The sequence below is a fragment of the Chlamydotis macqueenii genome, chromosome 1 (genome assembly GCF_036417535.1).
Source record: "Chlamydotis macqueenii isolate bChlMac1 chromosome 1, bChlMac1.mat, whole genome shotgun sequence".
Taxonomy (NCBI): Eukaryota; Metazoa; Chordata; class Aves; order Otidiformes; family Otididae; genus Chlamydotis; species Chlamydotis macqueenii.
Window position 1 is genome coordinate 158,283,855 of NC_141556.1, and position 15,442 is coordinate 158,299,296.

Genomic DNA, 15,442 nt, shown 5'->3' on the forward strand with positions numbered 1-15,442 from the left:
ATACGCACAGGGAGAGAGAATAGGCCACAGACGATGACTTCTGCAGGCACAGGGCTGACTGAAATCCTGTTTACTTGTACATAGGAGCCAAGGTACAGGGATAAAAATGCCCTCATTGTCCCAAAATATGCCTGCTGCCTTTCTTCCATCTATTGTTACTCTCCAGGATACCATTCTGAACCACCATTCTCCCTTCCATTTTCCACTGGAGTTCCTGCGGTTCTTTTCCACAACTCAGTCAACCTCCTCTTTTCCACTCGCTCTTCACAGGAACCATGAAGCATCTAATTTATTTGTTTATTTTTACTCTAAATACTGCCTTAAAGGCTATATCATATTCAAATCATGTTTTATATATAAATACATTATAAATATGTATTTTCACCTAAATAACAGTCAATCCCTTCAAATCTGAATCCTCAGGAAGACATATTGTAACCACATGCTTGTAGTTACTTCTCTTGATTTTAAGCAAAGGCAGATTCCAAATTCACAATAGCTAGGTGTAAGCCAGATTCTGAGCCACTAACATCCTTGGAAATAGGTAGGGGAAACTGTTTTGGTAAAGTACTTCTGCAGACAAAAATTTCACTTCCTTGGTGAACAAAATCCTACACTTCACAATGCATTAAATCCAACCTCTCCAAATGAAAAGTAGAGTCCGGTCATAAGTGGAGACAATGCTGAGAAACTGGAATTAGGTGAGAAATTACTGAAAACAACAAAAAACCATGACAGACTTTACGTACTTCAAGAAATGCTACGGAGTCTGTCTACACCCTCATCCCTGGAAACTGGATCATAGAAATCTCTCGCTCAAATGATCCCAAGTTTTCATCGGTTCATCGCCTTCTATAGCATCCTACGGATTTCGCAGTAATCCAAAGCTGCACAAAGATTTCAGAGCCTTTACACTGCAACCAAACGGACCTGCAGTATACCCCAGCAGGTATTTTGGTCCCTCTATCATCTGGGGACCTGGCCAGGCACTCCACAGTGCCCATCTGCCGCACACAGATGGGCTTCCTCGCAAAGGAAACAAAAGTGGGAGGGAGGGGGCTGCCACGCATCCTAGTTGTGCCCTGGTATGCCCTAGACAGACTGTGACCAAGGTACATACCTCTTCTCAGGCGCTCAGATATATTCCCAGGTCTCATACTGTAGAAATCATCTTAGAAAACCTGGTTTTTAAACTCACAGGTCTTCTCAACTCTGTAGCAGAGTTGGTGCTCTGCTTTGCTCAACTGACCCTTGACCCTTCAGCAGAAGAGTAGAAATATAGAAGCATGCTTAATTACTTATTTTTAAATGTGTGACCAATACACAACAATTTCAATGTCTAGACTATAATTTACATAAATACATTTTAAACCAAAACATTTTGAAATTATTTATTTCCTCCTTCTATGCTTAAGTGCTTCGCTGGATTGGGGCCAGACTGCAGGATTGAGCCGAAGGTGCATAAATGAAACCTTCAAAGAAATACAATATTAACAAAGACTGTATTTGGTTGAACAAATTCAGAAGAATGAAACCAACTATGAAGAGAAATTAGATTGGCTGAAAATTAATAAAGCACAGCTGGAATTATTTGATTCATCCATATTTGTTGCTTAAATGGCTCTAGGGCTAAGTCTTGCTGAAAGAAGACACTTCAAGACTCAGGGGTCAATTGCTTTTGGAAACAAATTGACCCACACAAATACACTTGTCTAATTTGGTTCTTGCAGCGGGGCAAGTCTAGAGAAATATATAACCAAAAAACCAATTTAGATTCCAAGTGAGCGGATATCAAGAGGTCAAGTTTAAGGTTCCCATAAATTTACACACATACATATACTAAAAGATTAATAACTTTTCCAGCTACTGAGTTTCTTCGCTAAAAGCAAAGACTTCTAGATAACATCTAAGAAATAAACAACACGTGCTTATTCTACATTCTGGTGGACAGACACCATGCAGCCAGCTCACTGCTAGTTGCTGTGGCTAGCCCTGCAGTATTTCATACGATTTGGTCATACTCAGAGAGTGCAAGTAACACTACTGCTGGCTCAGCTCCTAGAAGGAAGCATCTCACAATCATGAATTGTGAAACTAATTGTATGTGCCAGTTCAAATATTACACTTATAGTTAACCGATCTTACTAGTAGTAGTATTAGTATACAAAGATCCGTACCCAGCCATGTAGTTATTATGTAGTTTGCAACAAGGCCTTCTGAATACGGTGATCTGTTCTAAATATGACATGTTTCTTCTACACAGATTTTGTATATTCATACATCAGCATTGTTTCCCACTCAAAATTTCCTTTATAAAATAGCAGTGAAATGGATCAGTATTAAAATATAAAAATATTCTTTAGAATACAAAATTATCTTAGAAATACGCAAGCCCTGAAGCTGGCATTAACCTTCCAAGAAATCTACACACCCTAAGTCCAGAATTTACTTGGGCATGTTATGAAGATTTCACTCTGTCAATATTATCCCTGAAAGTTACAGTATTTTTTATCTCCAAGTCTTTTAAACTCAGTCACAGCAAAAATAACATTTCCATTTGGGTAATTTACCAGGGGTGAAAATGAAAAAATAAATTATATCATTTCACTGTAAATTATCAGGAATCTGATCACTGTACCACTGATAAACGTATACAAAATAAACAGATAGTGTTGTATGTAGAGAAATACTTTTAAAAAACTCAAAAGGTTTTTATTTTTTTTGCTTCCTTTCATTACTTCCAGGATCAATATATATTTATAAATGAATTATTTCTCAACAAATATACAAATCCCGACTGGCATTGCCTTCTGAAAATTTGCACAGCAGTTAAAGGCACATCCTTTTGTTTGGAGGTGTTTTCAAACACTTTAGTGGTCAGAAGGAACAATGTACATTAGTTTTTTTAGACCTCTTTTCTTTGAAACACACGTTTGAGATGTTTTCTAAGTTTTTCTTTTCAAGTCATGGAACTTCATCAAATTTCACATGGGAGATGCACCGTTCTATGACTTTCAATCTGCAAAGGCCCAAAAGTGGAAAAAACTACGCAATCCAAATATGAGGAAGATAATAACTTCACTGCAGGACCTCACCTTTTTTGTAAACAGTGATCAAGAGAAACTGTATTTCCTCACATCCATTAACTAAAGAGATCCTAGAAACTGGGGTGAATTTCTGTCTAAAATAAGCAATTTCTCTTTAAATGAAAGGTATTCAAAACTCTAGATAAGTAACTTTGAGACAAGTTCACTCCACTGAAGCTCTGGATGTATTCAAAGTAGAAAGATTATGTTATTTGCACAACGTAACATTATTTTTATGATGCAGCAAGTTTAGAGCCCACCTATCAGTATTATCGGTATACCCAAAGGCTTCTGGTTATCTGGGCTCTACAAAGGAAGTGTTGGTGAGTTTACCTGTATGGTCCTCTGAGTGCCGTCAATGGTGACAGACAACAAGGGTGAAGCCAGGTTCCACTCGCTGGTCACGTTTAGTTTCATCCCATCAACTTCCACCTGTTGTGACACCAAATGAGGCTGTTACTACGAAGACAGACAGAAAACTGATCTCAAGTTCATTACTGCATACAAAGCAGAAACCATTTTAAAACAGATGGCTCCCAAACAACCTGTCATGTTTACTGCTTCTGCCATAAAAGACAGGGTCCAACAACAGAGTCTTCCAGCTCTCTCTGGGGAGAGGTGAAGGACCTGTGAACAGCTGCCTCTGAGTAGCAAGGTTTCAAGTGATTTCCAGCAAGTAACAAACAGCCATCCAACTTTTAAACCTATCTGGACATGCTACATTTACTGCAATTAGACAAGTAATGCATATAAATTCCAGTGACACCTTGCAACCCACACAACAGGGCTTGCATATAATATTCTCTCCAAGGACCAAGGAAGAACTTTTCCTAGGCTTCTAATGAAGGGTTTTGCATTGTTATCTTAATTAATATGAGGCAGTAATTAATTCTTTGGTCCTCTGCCTCAAAGTCTAGAAAAACTTTGCAAATTCTGTCATGTTTTCTTCCAATATACAGCAGATCATAGGAATAAAATTTCTGACTTGAATGCCAATATGTTTATCCAGAAATAATTTTAAAGGAAAAAAAAAGTCATCCCATAATCTTTATACAAAAATATTTCTAGGTGAAGAGCAAAAATCCTGAATTCTGAAGGAAGCGTAGATCAGAGCAGCTGTAATTACACTTCTGTCATTCTTCTACTGTATAATACTGTTTAAAACCACACATCACACATTCAACACTGTAAAAGCCTCAGAGGAAGAGTTGGATTATGAAAAAGAAAATTACTATACATGGACTAATATAAATAATGATTAATATTTGTGGCATGTTTTGAATACTTATCACACTATCCAAGGTAGGTAAATATGATTTCAGTTATATATTTTACTACAAACAGAAGAAAAATCACGGTCGCCTGATTTCCTTCCTCTCTCAATCAGTAAGTTACAGACAATATTGATAATGACAAAAAAAATACTGCATACATTCTCAGTAAATTGGAGGAAAATTACTGCATTTAGAATAACAGCTGAGCCTACGTTTTGCAAAATAAAACTTAAGAAGCCTACTCTTTTAGATCTCAGACCTTCATTGTTTCATCTTATAATAAGAACAAGCAACTAACCTTAGCGCAACTTAAAAGAAATCTGTAACAGAGGAGTGCAGAGGAGCAATGTGTAATTTGATAATTTTATTTCAGTTAAGAAGAAAAAGCTCTGGCTTTAAAAACTCTCTAATTTTATAGACTTTAGTTTAGAATACAAAATCTGTCTTTTAGTGATACAATCTACTCAATTTCTACAGGCTTTGACTATAAATAAAGTTACATGCAAAGAACATGAAGAAAAACAAGTCATTTGTAATGGTTCACCAACAGGCCAGATTAGCTGGCATGCTTCAGGTACTTTACACTGCTCCAGTGATGCAAACCAGCCATAAACCTGGCTTGAGTTAAACCAGACCTGCAGCTGGTTTGCATTGCCAGAGTGCTGCAAAGCAGCTGGAACACACCAGTGAACCCAGCCGGCTCCCAGCAAACCTGAATCAGCAAATATTGTCTTTATTGAGATCAGCAGAAACATCTGAAAAAGACCTTCCAAACTGAGAAAAGCAAATCCGGTGCTCTGTCTCGTCTCTCTTTGATTAGCAATTGAATTTGTTAAGGCAGTCATTTAAAAAGCTGTCTCTCTCTATCACTGTAACCACAGAAAGACTGTCTGCGCTGGAGCCTGGATCTGAAAAACATCATTTACCAAGTTTCTCCAGCAAAGGAGGGGAGATGGTGTGAAAGCATACCAGGCTACTGGCCACCAAAAAAGTCTTTTACTGTATACCGGGCTTGTTGCACTGCAGGATTTACATACAGCCTTACAGAAAACCTATAGCAGATATCTATAGTCCTAGTGGAGGGTGCTCCACTGGCACGATGCAGGTTGATACCTCCACAACAAACTCAACTTAATCATTACCTCTTTTGTCACCATACAGATGAACAAAAAAGCAAACCATCTGTGTCACAGCAGTAAATGACCTGTTTAAAATCCCTCACAAGGATCTATACAAGTCCAGACATCACTGAACCCAGATTATGTTAGTATCAAAATTTCTGGTGGAAACCACCCTGAAAGAAGAGATGCAATCAGTCAGGTGGTAGATCTAAACGAACTGTGACATTCTATAAGCTCTACGGATGCTTATGTGCAATAGAAAAACCTGCAGGCAATATACTGCCTCTACTATGTTTTCCCCATTCAAGAAAAAATAAAGGGCCAGAGGTGAGGAAAAAAAAAACAAAACCCAAACAAACAAACAAACAAACAAAGTGTTACAGTGTTATTTTAACTAATGTATACCCTAGTAAACTGGAGCAGTCTTCTCACAGAACGGAGCTTCAGGCTCTTAGTTGCTTTCACCTGGGACTCACCATCGTACGTCCAACTGGGGACAATTATGTGAAGCCAAGAGGATTAAAAGGGAGTTGGCTATCTCTGCTTCAATAGGTAGGATGACAAAGCCAGGAGGTCAAGCCACCAGAGAAAATGAACATGGATTGAGGGTAAGAGATTTACAGGTAGTAAGCATATTACTTTCACTACAAACAAGGGGAAAGCAGAAGGAAAAAAAGAAAAAAATAAAAACAAACCCAAAACCAGATGGGGGTTGAAATCAAACCAACGCTTTACCTAATAGACCAAATCCTCTTTCTGCAGCTCTGCAGCCAAGCCAAGCAAGGTTAGTTGGTGGAGGTAGGGGAATAGATAAGACATTTGAAGAACTTATCAGAAGTTTGCATTTGCCTTCATTACTCCTCTAGCAATGGATATGATAATAGACCCTAACAAATACTGCAATAAAACCAGTGCCTTTTTGCTTTAGTCTTGGGGGGGGGGGGGGGGGGGGGGGAGGGTGGTGGATGAAGGGAGACACAGGGATAACTACATAAAAGTTACATTGACTATTTGCTATTTTATTTTGCTTCTGTGCTCGTAAGACAGCCAGGAATGAAACATCACTCAATAGATACTAACACTTCAACTGCAGGGAGGAGATCCCAGTCAAATCACTCAGTGAGACATGTTGTGCTTTACACCACAACTATAAGTTGTCCTCAACTACTCAGTTCCAAGTGCGTGCACGTGTGTGTGTATGCGTGCACACGCACATCATGTTGTGTCGCGTAGGGGAATCACTCTATAGTAATTATGGTTGTCTGAACCATTGCTACACTACATCAATGTAGCGTGGTGGTGGTGGATTTTTTTTTTTTTTTCAATAGGATTGTGTGTCCCTGTCTAAGGGCATAAAAGATAAAAGCAGCCATGGTCCTCCTTTACAATTATTTCCAATTCAAAAGCTGTTGTAAATGAGATCTCAGGAAGAAGAACGACAAGTCCAAGACACGATGCTAGAAAAAGGTCAACCGCCTACTCCACTGTCACAACTTTGCAGACTTTCGCTGGCATGCACCTGAACTACACAAGTAGCAGCCCCTTCACCTCTCGTGGACTGAGTTCCTGGTGTTCAGTATGATGGGTACCAGCTAACCAATAGTGCAAAGAGCTGCAAAGCATAATCTGCATTCAGCTTCCTTTAGAGAACATAATTTGGCATTCTATATGCATGTCAGGCAATTAAAGGAGGCAGCACAAGCCTGAGTGTTACAGCCCTGTTAATTTACTAATGCAGAGTCTCGCATACATCTGGCACATGTCACTTCTTTTCTTCTGGAAATGAAGGTGGTTTTCCAGGAGACTGGAGGGCAGCTCAAGCTGTTGTTTCCTGCCTAATGCTTCAAAACATTATTCCTGAAGTTCCTCGTGCCAGCCTTGAGTCTGACTAACTTAAGTCTGCTGACTTAGTCCTATGGTTCCAATTTTGCCCCCCAACACAGTGTTTAACTTAAGTTTAACTTGATGCTTTTGGTCCAACTCCTGGCCTAGAGAGTCCTGGCCCTAACTACTGGGTTATGCCACCCCTATCCTGATTTCTTACACCTCTTAATTCTACCACTTGCTATAGCAGAAGTGATGGCTTTCCCTAGTCAATCAGGTCAACCCAACGAAAATTCACCCTCTGCAGATTTGCGTTGCTGAAATCTTTCTCCGATGAAGAAAGCTGCTCATGAAGATGTTACCTTTCAGGAAAGCAGACATTACTATTTACAGGAGATTTATGAATATTCAGTGTCATAGACTCCAATCTCTTCACCTGGCATTAATTTAGCTGTAAATCTAAGGCATATCCAGCGGGCAGCAAGGACTCTACAAACTGAAACCATAAAATCATCCTGCAAGGAAGGAACAACGGTAGCAAGCATCACTGCTGTAAACATGAGGTAGCATACATCTTTGAGGACTTTCCTCAAGCCTACACAAAATAAATATGTGCTCTTCTCTGGGAAAAGTAACCATCTCAAGTAGAAGCCTCTTCACCTTCACTACTGCTAAACACCATCATCTGCTTCATTTTTATCAGTAAGGTAAAGGATAAGCATTGCTTCTTGTGCAGAAGATGGGGCGGACAGAGGACTCACAGCACAGCGTGGCAATAGAAGGTCCAGCTGTAGGCAGCAATATTCAGTAACAGTCATTCTGCAGTGATCTCAGACTAAGCCAAATTAGGTTGGACAAAGGGGTTCCCAAACAGTTCTCACAAAATTCCTGAAATTCTCAGCTACTGTGTAGCTAATGAAGAAGCACACAGAATGGAAAAGGCAAGTGAAAACTGCGAAAGCTGTTGTCCCTTACCTTTTGGAGTCCCATCTATCCTTAGGAATGAGAGCAAAGTCTTTATGGGACTGGTGAGTCTAAAGCTTCCTTTAGAATCATAACCCTCATGAAACCTCAGGCATTTTACAAAGTATTTTGCTAATCTTCCATTTAAGAAAAACCTCTCTCCCAGTCAGCAGGAGAGCTCAAACACTATCTTGCGTCTCTCTGTACACTTCCAAAGCTGATAACCATGACACACTTCCTTACCATGAAAATTACTGGAGGCTGTAAGGACTTGTGGTCACTTGCAGAGTTGTCTTGGCAATTATTGCGTCTTCCTATACAATTTTCTCCAACTCCCCCACATTGTTTTTAAGTACCTTGAATAAAAAGGGAGTCCTATCTGCCACGTTAGGAAACAGGATCAGCCAAACAGTACTTCACATGTTGTCGTTCATAAACACAAAGAAATCCATAAAGATTTCCCATGTGGGCAGTCCTTATGAGTTAAGCTACTGCTTCCTGTATATGCTGCTCCTCCTGTTGTTTGGACTGTATTTGCCAGTGTCCCAGGGTCTGATTACCCATAAAGCATTTGACATTTTTCAGGGTCACGTTCTGGAAGAGGTGACAGAGTGTACTCTTGTCAAGTTTACGGGTGGCACAAAAATAGGGCAAACAGATAACACACCCTAGGGCAGGGCTGCCATCCAGAGGTGCCTAGACAGGCAAGAGGAAGGGGCTAATGGAAACTTTATGAAATTAAAGAAGAATTGTTAAGTCCAGCATGTGGGAAGGAAGAGCTCATTGCAATGATACAGGCTGGAACTTGACTAGCTGAGGAGCATCTCTGAGAAGAAGGACTTGGAGATGGGGGCAGACATGTCAGCTGGACATGAATAAGTCAGCAGCATGCCGTGACAGCAAAGGCGGCTAACAGCGTCCTGTGCTGTGTTAGCAAAAGTACAGTCTGCTTATAGAGGGAATCTAGCCCACTCTACTCAAAACTCAGACGACATCTAGATACTGTGTCAACAAGAAAGACACTGATTTTGTTTAGTTATACAAAGTTCCCATTAGCCCGTTCCTCTTGCCTGTCTAGGTCCCACTGGGTGGCAGCATTGCCCTTGACTGTATTGAGCAGCCTCACCAGTTCTGTGTCTTCTGCAAATTTTATGACCGTGCACTCCCATTGCTTCCTCCAGGTCATTGGTAAGGTTACTGAACAGGACTGGCCACAATACAGATGGTTGCAGACCCCTGGTGACCTCTAAGTAGAGTACAATCCATTAACTATGACCCACTGAGCCTGACCACTCAACTGCCTTTTAGCCCTCTGATTGTGTAAGATGGTGTCAAAAGACTTGCTAAAGTCAAGGTAAATGACATTCACTGCTCTCCCTAGTCCACAAATCCTGTCAGTTTATCATAGAAGGCTCTCAGGTTGATCAGCCCCCAGTAAATTCATGGTGACTGTTCCCTGTCACCTTCTTTATGTGCCCAGAAATGTGCTCCAAGAGAACTCGCTTTATGTACTTCCCAGAGATTGGAATGAGGCTGACTAGGCTGTATTTCCATGGGGTTTGCTTTTGGGACTTTTCTAAAGACTGGTGCAACATTTGCTCTTCTCCAGTAAGGAGAAATGTCCTTCAACCTTAATGACCTTACAAATGTATAGAGTGCAGTCTTGCTACCACATCAGTCAGCTCTCTTAGCGTGCCTGGTGCAGTTTGACTGGTCCCATGGATTTCCATGCACTGAACCCTTCCAGTCCCTGACTTGATCTGCATCTGCCTTCTCCTTGAACTCTTTCACTAACAACAGAGGGCTGTGAGACCTTGCTGGTGAAGACTGAAGCAAAGAAGTCATTAGGTGTCTCAGGCTTATCTGTGTCTGTTGTTACCAAATCACTTGTGATCCCTTTGTTGATGCAGCATTTCCTCTTTTCATCTTTTTATTCCTAATGTGGTGGTAGAAGTTCTTCTTGTTGCTCCTAACATTCCTTGCAATTGTCAAGGTAAGCTTTGGCTTTCCTAACACTTTCCTAACACTCCATGCCCAGACAATTTTTCTAAATTCCTCCTTTGTATCCTGATCCTGTCCCTGCTTCCACCTCTCAAATGCTTCCTTTTTACACTGGAGCTCTGCCATTATACCTGCTCTTAACAAAGCTGTTTTCCTGATAAAGGTGCTTATTTTCCTGAGTATTCTTGCACTTAGAGGATGCTGTCATTAAAGACCTGACAGCTTTTCTGAGCTTTTTAGCTCTTCAGAGTTGTCTCCCATGGAACTCTCTCTACCTGCTAAATAAATAAAGAATAAGCTAAAGTCCACTAGCCTCAAGTATGACATCTGTAGCCTGCTAATCTTGTTCCTTATTCCCTTCAGGATCCTGAATGCCAACCGTATAAATGGCTGCCACAGTCAAGGCTGTCATTGATTCTCATGTCTTCAACTGGTTCTTTCTTGACAGTGAATAGCAGACCCAGCTGTGTCAACATCAGTTCAGTATCAACCAGTTATCCCAAACACCCTTTAGAAATCTTCCTCCTTGCATCTCACCATGTTGCCCTTCCAGAAGATGTCAGAGTCTCCATGAGGACCACATTTCTGTGACATAGACATTTCCTCTAGTTGTCTAAAGAAGTCTTCGTCTACTTCCTCACCTAGATCAGGTGGTCTGTAACATACTCCCACCATGCTACTTTAATTTTTTTTTTTAATTGATCAAGTCAGTAGCCTTCACCTGCCAAAGTGATTTCATAGTTTGGTGAAGGATTCTTCTGGCCCCTAGGCACTCATAGTCATAAATGAGTAACAATCGATAGCACATATGTGAGCACATATACAGGCTGGGCGGAGAATGGATTGAGACTCTGACGAGAAGGACTTGGAAGTGCTGGTGGATGAGAAGCTCAACATGAGTCGACACTGTGCACTTGCAACCCAGAACGCCAACCACATCCTGGGCTGCACCAAAAGAAGCATGGCCAGCAGGTCATGGCAGATGATTCTGCCCCTTTACCCTGCCCTGGTGAGACCCCACCTGGAGTACTGCATCCAGCTCTGGAGCCCCCAGAATAACAAGGACATGGACCAGTTGAAGAGGGTCCAGAGGAGGACCACAAAGATGATCAGAGGGCTGGAGCACCTCTCCTATGGGGACAGGCTGAGAGAGTTGGGGCTGTTCAGCCTGCAGAAGAGAAGGCTCTGGGAAGACCTTACAGTGGTCTTCCAGTACCTAAAGCAGGCATATAAGAAAGACGAGGAGAAACTCTTTAGCAGGGCCTGTCGCAATAGGACAAGGAGTAATGGGTTTTAAACTAAAAGAGGGGGTACATTTAGACTAGATATAAGAAATAACTTTTTTTTTTATGATGGGAGTGATGAACACTGGAACAGGTTGCCTGGAGAAGTGGTAGATGCCCCATCCCTGGAAACATTCAAGGCCAGGTTGGACGGGGCTCTGAGCAGCCTGATGTGTTTGGAGATGTCCCTGTTCCTTGCAGCGGGGTTGGACCAGATGCCCTTTAAAGGTCCTTTCCAACCAAACTATTGCATGATTCTAAGCTCTGCCCAGTCATATTTGCACACAAAGTACTTGCTAGTCCTTGTGCTAGCTGTGGTACATACACACACTAGCACACATCTGAAGACACTGACAGACAGGATTAACATCCACACTGGCAACATGCATCAGTTCCTAGGCGCCATCACCAGCCTGGCCTGCACACAATGTGCCACTAAAACGCCAATTTTACATGCACAGGTCATACAGGTTTTTTCAGGGAAAGTGACATTGACACCACTTTCAAGATGACAGGCCTCATCTCAATGAAAAACAATCAAAGATGTGAACGCCATAAAAAGGAGGTTTCTTCCTTTTCTTTCTATAGATAACTACTTTTTGTGCTTTCTTCGGAGAATGCCACATGAAGAAACTTGGTAGACGGATGCTTTCTTTAGCACTCTAGAAGTTTTGCTTATCACAATTAGCAATGGCCTAAAAAAACCTGCAAGGTTAGCTGCCAAAAAAGTGCATGAAAGAGCAAACAGGACAGCAAGACTCTGTGGCCAACAGTGCAGCGTATTGACAAACTCACAAAAATGACATAAAGAGAAGGTCCTTTAAGACCAAAGTAGTGGCTTTCAAATAAAAACTTAATTCATTGATCTTCTATGACAGTAGTTTCTTTGATTCAAATTAACCAGTTGTTTTAGCTTCTATTGTCAGCTTGTAGTTATTGACAATATATTCACACCATATTAATAGATTGACCTTTTTTCTTCTTTTCTTCAAGTGACTGTAAGGTTAGCTTTTTGGACTTTTGAAGTGGTTGGCCAGATGCTTTCAAAAGGAAGTTGAAGTATGTGAGTTTCAATCTCATTTAAAAGGCCTCTTTTTTTTTTTTAAAACAAACTTTCCTTTTGTTCATATCAGCACTTACTTTTTTAAAAGACCCTAAGAGAGAGTTCCAGTCTATAGATCACTTGTCCTGAAGAAAGCTCTGTTAACTATTTATAGATCACGTCCTTTTGTACCAAACTAGATCAAGCAATTTATTCAGTGCATGACTGCAGGAGAGAAATTCATTTGCTCTAAGAGTCATCAAGGCAGCCTTTTACCTGCTATGAACAAGACGAGAAGATCTGAATTGCTGGGCTTTTACTTCAAATGCACATTTTGACATTGTGTGGGGCACCATCACTTCTTTCAAGTTTTCAAAGTATTAAGCACATTCATAGAAAGCGCAGTCCTTTAATTACAAGAGCAGTAAATAATCCATAACCACTAGAATAAAGCAAACACGTGCACATATTCAAATTATCTCTCTTTTCTTTAAAGCAGCAGATATAGATGTAAATTACCATTAGCTGCTTTGGTATATCTCACTTCAGAAATGCGAGCACGCCAGCCTAGACACCAAGGAGAGGCGCACACAACAGGAATTAGCTCCTCAGCTCAACAACAACAGAATCAAAACAACCCAATAAAGAAGCGATGGCCTTCATCACCTCTTATCAGCAAGGGCTTTCTTCAGGCATTCACCAGGGAAGTGATCCTCTCTGTAAGACCCAGTAGAGACACTATACGCAGCAAAAACACTCCACTGTATCAAATGCTTTATTTTATTATTTCGGTTGTTTTTGTGGAGTCATTACTAAGATGACATCTTGTATTTGTAACCTGCCTGAGCCCACTTAAGTTAAAAAAAAAAAAAATTAAAGAAAAAACAACAGTTAAAAACATAGAAATAAAATAAATCAGCTATCAAAAATAACTTACATTTGCTGAGAACGGCTTTAAACACACAAAAAAAAAGCACAGCTAGGCTGGGGAATATGGGTGTCTATTATTATAGGGCCAACATGGAACAGAAGAAGAAAGAACACCCCTTGCTTTCCTTTTCCAGTTACTCTACCGAGATAAATTCCCTGGCTCTGCCTAGCTAAATATGCTCTGGCCTGGCTGCAGGTACTGCTCTTAGATGGCCTTAGATGTGCAGGTACCTCAAACAGTATGGCTACTACCATGTGCATAGAGGGTACTTCCAAAGTTGCACTGCTCTCCAACTTTCCCTGGCCAATAGGATAATGTGTTGGGAATATTTTCATTTTCTGTCTTGAAAAGGCATCTAGCACAGAAACCAATGACAGAATCTGCGTCATTAAGAGCATTATGCTGGGAGTTAAAAAACACATTGGTAAAATAAATAGTGATAAGGTAGAAACTGCTGGTTTAGTAGCTTTTGAGTCATGATTCATGCCTTTGTACTGAAATCACTACACAAGCCTGATTCCTAAAGTACTTTCAAGCTGCAGAGGTTCCATTCTTTCCCTTCAGAGGCACACAGGGATCCCAAGCCCTGTGTCACTTAGCAGTACAAATTCTCGAAGAGTAGAATGACATTATCACACCAAAGTGCCACTACGAGATATGACACACTAAAGCTCATACTGCCATTTCAGACAAAGAACATATTTTGGAATATAATTTTTTTAAGCATTCACCTTAATACATATATTCATTTAGTGAAAGTTATGCAATAAGAATACAGAAGCTAAGAACAGATTGTTTTAAAAAAAGATACTGTATCACCAGAAGCTGGATCTCAAGCTTAGAGTCAAGAATTAATGAATTGCTGCCTTGACTGCTAATGTGCTGCTAACAAGTGACACGTAACTCTCAAGTCCTAATTTTTGTTTTCTTAATTGGGAGAGAGGGGTGAGAATTAACACTGGCTACCAAGGAATTTCCAGTATCGCTATCCAGGTATCTATTTGGAAAAATATCATTGGAGACTATAAATTAGTAATATTATTTTTAAAAGAAAACCTTTTTCCTCAAACAAAAAGAAGAAAAAAAAAGATGACAGACCAACATATACACACACATCCCCAACGTTTAAAAAAAATATTAGTCCCTAGTGGTCTTCTTTCTATCTCTTATCTAAACTAAGAATTATGCATTAGATAGACTTCCACGTCTGGTCCAAACAAAGCATACCACAGCAATTTGAAGAGTATTTGAAATCACGAGGACCATATCCATCAACTGAGAAGTTGCGTTTTATTTTACACACCACTTACAACTTGATACAGAGATCCAACAAAATCAGCAGGCTCCAAAATGGCTGATGAGGAAGAAAAGCATCACTTTATTGTATTTGGAAGTTGTACTCTACCTCAGCCTAGTTGTGTAGGGTGAATGCCCACAATGGGCAGAATCTGCCACTGATTTCAACTACTTTTCCCACTGTACTACCATGGCAACAAGGCTATCTTTTCTTTAAATTAGTAAGCAGCTAGAATAAGCAACAGCTTAAAAAAACAAGTGTCTTTGATGTGACATTGTGTAGTGACAAGAAGAAAGTACAGTGGGCAACTGGGTATGGATTCATCCAGCAGCTCCAACCTGCTGCTCTCAGCTGTCACAACACAATATAGGTCACTGGTAGTCCTTTTGATATCCCCAGTCCAAGGTTATTCACTGCTTAAACTAAAAGCTTTACGCGCAAAATATCTGCTGGTGTGTATCTTCCCCAAACTGCCCCAGATGCTTCAGGACAATAAGCATATCATGGAATCAAACCTGATTCTTCTTAAAGCCAAATCTATTTTGATATCATCTGTGATCCAGTGTACACCCTTCAATCAAACAGCCAAAGAGAACATTTCTGTACGCTGTATCAACCCA

The 15,442-nt window shown here is 40.4% G+C and overlaps 1 protein-coding gene across 2 annotated transcripts in view; it reads right to left on the minus strand.

Annotated features, from left to right (window-relative positions):
* PCCA (propionyl-CoA carboxylase subunit alpha) overlaps positions 1-15,442 on the minus strand; it is a 284,142-nt gene that overhangs the window by 67,895 nt on the left and 200,805 nt on the right. For both annotated transcript variants that reach the window (XM_086770975.1, XM_086770983.1), the window contains one exon: positions 3,420-3,518. In XM_086770975.1, the coding sequence (XP_086627101.1) occupies positions 3,420-3,518 (99 nt within the window). The remainder of the gene's footprint in view (positions 1-3,419; positions 3,519-15,442) is intronic.